Below are 7,610 nucleotides of genomic sequence, written 5' to 3' on the forward strand. Positions count from 1 at the left end.
GAACAGACGTCACCAAGATAATCACTACAACACTCTGTTCTGTTTCTCCGGAACCTTGCTACCCGTTTGCGTTTTTTTTTCCTAGCCGGCAAACCCTTCTTTTCAAGAGAATCCAACTTCCTTGACTTGGAACAAACAAGTCGAATTTGGTACTGAAAAAGGGGCAGCGTGGCGGTCGATTCTCGGAGGAAAGTGACGATCTGCACTGAAACGGCCACAACTGTTTTTCTTTCCGTACCCTTCCTGGATCCGGCTTCGGAGCGCAAAAAATGCCGCGTCAGCATACCTCATTGGTTCTGGATTGTTAGCCATTTTGCTCGTCTTTCGCCGTTCAAATCTGCGAAAGCACGAGAGAACCCACCCAAAGAAGATCGCCGCGAATGACGGTGTTTCCTCCGAAGAAAAACGAAGCTACAGTTCGTTTTCTTGCTCTTTCTAGGTGCGACGGACAAAGTACAGGAGACGATAGCAGAAACGATGGAGAAATCAGGCAGATAAACTAGGCTTCTTAGCACTAACAGAAGTTGTGACACGGGCAAACACACAAGCGGCTCTCTTAGAAAAGCGTGCCTACGGAGACGACACGATGGAATGAGATAGGCGTCAGAAGCCGCTTTTTCATCCTACCTTCTGGATTGACGGTGATGTCGCTTCTTTGTGTCCATTCTTCTTTATGTTCATTCATCTTGGTCTCCATTCCACTTTTACAATTTGTATCAGCTTCTCCTTCCCGTTTTCGGTCCCTTTAAGCGTGTTCGCTTCTGCTGTCCCTCTCTGTCACCTGAGTCCAGGCTGTCTCCTCTCTTACCCTATTCCTTTTTCAGGGTGATTGCCTTTGGCCCCTCGAATGTTTGAATACCAAACAGCAAGCAGAGCCTATACTCGGAAGAAGCGCCTCACCACGAACGCTTCCTGTCGAAGACACACGTAGAGGACGGCTTGGAGCCGTGAGATTTCCCGGAGAACCGCTCTTCCACAGAAATCTACTGGACGAGGGAAAAGCCAGCAGCCTTTGCGGGCCCAGAACCAGTCAACTGTATCGAGGGGTTTTAAGTGCATTTACCTCGAGGCCGCTGTGGGCGCCCCGGCGCCCCCTCTTTGGGTTGCCCCGCTTCCCGCTGAAGATTAGTTTTTTCGATCAGCTACTTCAGTGATAAGCCAGTAGGAAGGCAGGTCAAGAGTGGATCCACGACGAAAAACCCGCGCTCGTGTTTTGCGGGGAGCTCTGTGCGTAATTCCCTTCCTTCTGCTCTCAGAATCTTCGTTCTTACTCAAGTATCAGCCAGCTTTCGACCGGTGTGTCACGTCGCCGCAACAAATAGATACCTCACCCCGGCAGGGAAATTGGCGCAGGGTTTTCCTCTTGACGATCCAACCAAAGTTTGAGAGACACAGTAAGGCACATATGAGGGAAGGCCCTTAGGACAAGAGCCGAGCTGCGCTCTGCGATGCTCACTGCACGACGGGACTTTTTTGGCTCTGCATTGCACATGCCACGGACCCGCTGTGCTCTCTCCCATCATTGCCACTGACAGAGAAGCTGCTTATAGAAGGTCATCCCTTGGCGAAATACCATGGACACGCCCATCCCCCAGCTATATCGGCGTCTAATGCCCAGAACTGTTGCTCTCCCTCTTACTCGTCTCGGTGTTTCCCTTTCTTCTCGAACAAAAATGTCCCCTCTCCTTCCCGCCACAAAGCCTTTTCCGGACGCGTTCTCCTATTGACCCAACCGCGCGTTCTATCGCAGTCTTTGTCATTAACTACCGGTCGTGAGAGTGGAACAGTGTAGAGCCATCGACAATGCATACGCGGCAAAAGTGTCCGGTCCGTGTTGCAATCACGCAGGCGTTCACATTTCACAGAAGCGTTGTACAGACGAAGAGAGGCCCCCTGTGTGAAAGTGGGTAATCTAGAAGACAAGGAAAACACTAGAGAAAGAGAACATTCTCCTCCCATGAGCGCTTTTCACACCAGAGCTCTCGTGTCAACCGTGAGACCTCTCCTCTCAGCTTCTATTCTTGCGCAGGATCCCTTTCTCAGTTCCTCGGTGCCAGCGGAACGGCGTCGGTTTGCCTTTTCTGCTGCCCCTCCTCTTGCTTTTTGCCTCTGCGTTTCCACTGCTGTCGAGCAGACGTGTTCATTGCATTCTCTCGGATCGAACAAACGCTCTTCCGTGTGACTCTCATCATGACAAACTGGAGGAGACTCCGAGCTCCCGAACGACAGAGAGCTCTCAAGTTGTTGTATCTCCTCGCTCCCTATCTTCTTTTCTGCGGTGTGACGATTCCGCGCTGCTCCGCGAGCTGTAGCCTCTCTTGTGTGAAGAGAACGCAGGCAGAAAGGACCGAAAATGAAGCTGCGGCTTCACTGCCGTCGTCCGCATCCACTAGAGACTCGCACGTTGCGTCATACGGCTCTGACCTCCGTGCCCGTGCGACCTTCCTCTCTCCTTCCGAGGAACGCACAGCAGCCGATGAGGGAGAGGCAGAACTCGGAAACGGTGAGGCGAGAAGAGGCGATGTAGATTCAAAAGCAGACTTGGGGGAGAAGTCACACAAGAACGGCTGCCTCCTCTTGGGGGCCGGGGCGCCCCCTTGCTGCAGAACATCATCCTGTGGAGATGGTCCACAGGTTGGTCAAAAAACCAGTCGCGACCGACAGAATCTCTCCTCACCTCGCGACGCGCCTCCGGCATCCCAGGCAGCAGCCTTGCCAGTCTCGCCTCGTTCTCTGGAGGCGGTGGAGTCCTCTCCAGATGTGCTGCAAAAGTCGGAAGAAATCGCGCAACCTACCGACAAGGATGCAGCCGAGACAGCGAAGGAAAAGGGAGCACAGGCAATCGGTTCTCATTCGCATCCCGGCAGACAAAAGAGAGACACTGAGAGGCCAGACGCGCCGCAGGCAGCCGAAGCCACAAGGAAACACCTGACCCCTTCAGGGGAGGTTGCGAGCGAAGCGTACAGTGAAAGCGCCCCGATCCCGGCTAAAAACCTCACACAAGAGAGCGGCATCGAGTCAGCTGGACACGAGAAACACTCGGGCGGCCAGGGAAGTGGACCAGGGTCTTCTGCAGCGTCGGCTGAGAAGGCAGACTCCGCTTCGAAAACGAACGGGAAAGGCGACAGCTCTCCGCTGGCGGGGCCTAAAGAAGAGTTGCGTTCATCCGAGAAGCGTTTCATGCAGGTCGCCTTGCCTGCCGTCGAGGACACGGAGAGACATGCGCTGACTGACGGCGCAACGAAGCCACAGAGCACCATTTGGGAGAAAAGAGGAACAGACCGGATGCCCAAAGCTAAAGACGGTGCGCCGTCCTCGGCCTCAACGTCTTCTGGAGGGTTCCCCATGCCTCTATGGGTTTTAATGGTTTCTATTGTTGGTTTCGTTGCCGTGGCGGCGGTGGGCCTTTTGGTTGTGTTCGTTTTTTTTCGAAGCCATCGACTGCGCCACCGAAAGAAGCGAGAGGCGAAACTCATGCTGAGGAAAATGATTCGCTCGAATTCTGTCCCAACGCCTGAACTGGTATCTCGGTATGCGCGAGAAATGCGTGAGGAAGACGGCCCGGGAGAGAGGCGGTGCTCACTGCCGCAGTCAGGCGGGGGGAAGGCTCCTCTGCCGCCTCCGCACGGTGTTCCTGCGGCCCCAAAGAAGCGCGCTGGAGTCTCCAGGACGGGTTTCGCCAAAGGCGTCAAACTCCCTTTTCGCAGTCGAAGAAAACTCTCTGGAGTCGCGCAGGGAGCACCGTCAGGAGAAGCGCGCGAAAGAACGCTATCGACGTCTTCTTCTCTCTCCCCCTCGAGGCCTGTATCGGGTGTCCCCGACGAATCGCTTCCTAGGGCGTCAGACCCTCGCCTCATGCCGGGGGGAGTCGTTCCAAGCGGTTGGAAGAAAGCGGGAGACTCGCTGGGTTTCTTTTCGTTTGCCTCTAGGGAAGGGACAGCAGAGATTCCCTTGTCTCCAGCTGGCGTGTTAGACGTGCCGGAGGTGCGGAACGAGTTTGCATCGACGCCTTCACCGCAAGAAGCAAAGCGCGGCAGGAACAAATGGGTCGTTGTCGCGAGACATCAACACTTGTTTCACCCTCCACAGAATAATCTGGGCAATCTCCGGAACGATCGAGACGACGCTTGCTGCGGTCGCCAGACGTGGGCGAGTGAAGTCGCTGAGGATGCGGGATGTGGCGGCGCAGGAGGCCTCGAAGACCCCTCTGAAGGTTGGTCCAGTGACATACCGTCTCACATGATGCAAACCGCCATCCACAGAGAGACAGAGGTGATTGATGAAGACGCCATCGTTGAGTTCGATGCAACGGTTCCACTCGAAAATACAGACGAGGGCGAGGCAGGAGAAGACGAAGACGGGAGCGTCGACAGGAAATAGCGGCACAGATGTGAAGGAGGGAGAAGCGGCGGCAGGAGACGAAGGCCGAGACAGTGGAGGAAGGAAAGGAGTGGAGAGATTCGCTGTGATAGATCTCTTTCTCACTGGCGCAGCTCGTGGACATATCCCCGAACCAAGACGCCTCCTTCACACGGGTTACGAGCACGTCTCCACGGACGCATGCTGAGGGCAATTTGGTACTGTTAATTGATGGAGACAAGAGGCAGGCATGTGGAGGAACACAAGGGGAACACAAATGGAGGAAGGTTCTTGTGTGGTCCTCGCCAGGGGAGGGCGATCGAGAGATGGGTCAAACACATCCTGTGAAAAGGCCCCCTTCTCCAGAGCCGTCGTTTTTGCTCGCTGTCGCTCGCTCTCACTCCTTTTCCTTATGGCCTTTCGCCTTCACAAACCAGGTTTGAATCCGCGTTCACTTTGCCCTCTTATATGAGGATGGGCCGGGAGAGCGCCAGCGTGCCCCCCACGACGGCAGCAAGAAAACGCAAAAAGCGTGCGGGTTCAGTCGCAACTCGCAGAATCTGTGTTTCTGCTGCATTACCACTAATCTACAGTCAAAGAAACACATGCAACAGGATGTGTAGGCAAGGGTTTTCCGCCCTCTCCTCCCTTTCAGACGTTTGCAAAAGACGACCTTCTGCCTTTCAGGATCCTTGTGCCTGCTTCAAACGGTTTTCCTCATGCTAACAGGTTTGTTGTGACGAAGTGTTAGTGACGCTTCGGTGCTCGTGTAGCCTCATGTTCGCCCCAGGAGAAAACATGTCGTCTCTACGTGATTCCTGTTTTTGCACGCCGCCTTTATGGTCTTTACACTCCCCCATAAAGAAAAGTTTTTGCCTCATCTTGAATTTTTCCCTCTGCTGTTCTTAGACCAAATGGGAGGTCCACGACTTTGGTTGACCCCTCTCGTGGTGCAAGTGTAAAAACTTCATTGATTCCGAGTGGTTTTTGCTTCCTCGCAATATCTTGTGGTGTTCCGTTCATCGCCCTTGTGTTCTCCACCGTGGGGAAAAGACAGAGACCGGTCTTGTGTTTTCAAACGCAGCTGTTACCCGGCCTCTTCTCTCTGAGGACTTGGTCTGTAGCGAGAGCTGTCGTTCTCTTCTTCTCGGATACATTGTAGGTAACAGCAAGTAGATATCTGATAGATACAGCCTCTCGCATCAACAAGGAAACTTTAGGCGTAAACCGTAGTCTCGGACGTACACAGATGGGAAGCGGCCAAGTGGTCACGCCCAACACTACCTTGTACACCAGCCTTCCAGTTTTCTAACACAAAACCTGACAACTCGATGGGGGGCTTCTCTGTCGCACGAAACGCTTTTCGACTCGACTCTTTTCGGGGGTTCCATTCCTTTCGCCGTCACAGCGAAACCCTGACGGTATCCCGTTCACGAAAAGCGGAAAGTGTTTGGCGTACCCCTACGCATCGCCAAGTGAACGTCGGCTGACGTATTTTCGGCGTCAGTCGACTATTCCACGTAACATTAAAGTACGTGCAAGCCAGAGATGAGAGCTAACGAGCAGATGTGCTTGTTATCCGCAACGGTAGTAAGGGCTTCGACGCCTTCGTTCTAAAACAGACCGGTAGTCATCTGCACCAGTAAACTTCGTGACTCCAACAACGACAAAACGACTTAACTCGGAGAAGGAAAACAGACGCACTCCTTTCTCGTGCCATCAATTCGGATGCTACAACCTTGAACGGAAAATATAGGGTTTTGACGAGCGAAGGAAAAATCGATACGCTGGAGTGGCATTTCCAGCATCCAAAACACCTACACGGCGGCAAGGCTTCTTCAACGATAAGACGGGGCGAAACGGGGCTGACAAGGTAGTTGCAAAAAGAGGTTGCCTTCGCTGGGAGGCTGATTTGCCTCTGAAACGGATAGAGCGAAAGATGGTTGGTTCTAACGTTCGCTTGCTCGGATCCAGCAAACGACGTTGCCACGCCCGGGGGGTTTTCGTATAGCGGTGAGATTGTAAACTTTCCCAGTGGAAATATTTCGGAGCTACACCTGTTTTCTGGAAGAACATACTTTATTTGCGATACGGGCGAAATCGTTTTGTGAGTCCCCAGCGACTAACGCGAAATTTGAGTGAGGAAAACAGGGAAATGAGTATTCGCCCTCGACAAGAGTGCGAAGGAGCCAGCGAGAAAGGGAATTACAGGAAGGGCTGAGGGAAGAAGATACGACACAAATTCACTCGTCTACACAAACAGTTAGGAATAAGCATGGCGAGGGGTAGAAAGAGAACGGAAAAAGCCGATGCGTCGGCCACGAGTTGATACAAAACGTGAATCCAGGCGCTCCGTTCTCACAGTCGGGTAGATGATCGTTCGCTTCCGCAGCTGGTGTTTCCCCGACGAACACGAAAACGGAATGGAACCCCAGACTTCAACACTTTTCGCTGCTCTCGGTTCGCCACCTCAAGATGAAAGACATCCAACACGTGATTCCCTTTGTCTACAATGTGCCCGTTGGTATCAGCCTTCCTTGTTTACCTGAGACTACAGCATACAGCCCTGGCGCCGCCCCAGATTCCGGCGAACTCTTGCCGGTGGGGCCGTTACCTTCACAAAACAGAAAAAGCGCCCTCTGGAGCTCTTGTCGTTCCAAGTCCTTTGAAACTACGGTGCCTCCATATATGCCATGATGGCCCCAGGAACGGCAAGGTACTTGAACCCTCCCTTCAAAAGGGAGACTCGAACAGGTGTCGTTGAGGAACGGGCTATGCCAGGCGTTCTGGTCGTGACCGCTCTTTTTTTCACCAGCACATTGACTGATTGGACCTGGCATGTCTTGCTCGTTCTCCTGAGTGTGCCAAAGTCCCCTTCGCTTTCTCCCAATCGCTACGGAACGAAGCACGGGTTCCTCTCCCGTCTCCGAAGAAAGGCCCTCCCGGTTTTAAAGAAGGTTGAAGAGAACTTTCGATAGCCTGCTGACGGGAGAAAGCCTACCAGAACCAGTGATACCTAGGTGACACACACCGAGTCCTCTTTCACTTCTATCTGGGTGAATCGTCACCTCCGGGGTCCCACACAGCGGATTGCTGCACACCAAAAGCGCTTCAGTTTGTCTCTGCCTGTCTGACCACCGCTCAGACTGTTCACCCACAAGTCAAAGTTCGTTAGACTGTAGACAATCCCCAGAAAAGGAGAGGGTTGTCGGAGCAGAAACCTTCCAGGTGTAGAAATACGAGTGTACGGA

At 53.3% G+C, this 7,610-nt stretch overlaps 1 protein-coding gene across 1 annotated transcript; it reads left to right on the forward strand.

Annotated features, from left to right (window-relative positions):
* Positions 1-2,190: 2,190 nt before the first annotated feature.
* Positions 2,191-4,380, forward strand: NCLIV_048510 (conserved hypothetical protein; the record flags this gene model as incomplete). Its single annotated transcript, XM_003884403.1, has 1 exon — positions 2,191-4,380. One exon carries the CDS (start codon positions 2,191-2,193, stop codon positions 4,378-4,380), a length of 2,190 nt encoding a protein of 729 aa, XP_003884452.1.
* Positions 4,381-7,610: the final 3,230 nt, after the last annotated feature.

The sequence above is a fragment of the Neospora caninum genome, chromosome X (genome assembly GCF_000208865.1).
Source record: "Neospora caninum Liverpool complete genome, chromosome X".
NCBI classification, from domain to species: Eukaryota; Apicomplexa; class Conoidasida; order Eucoccidiorida; family Sarcocystidae; genus Neospora; species Neospora caninum.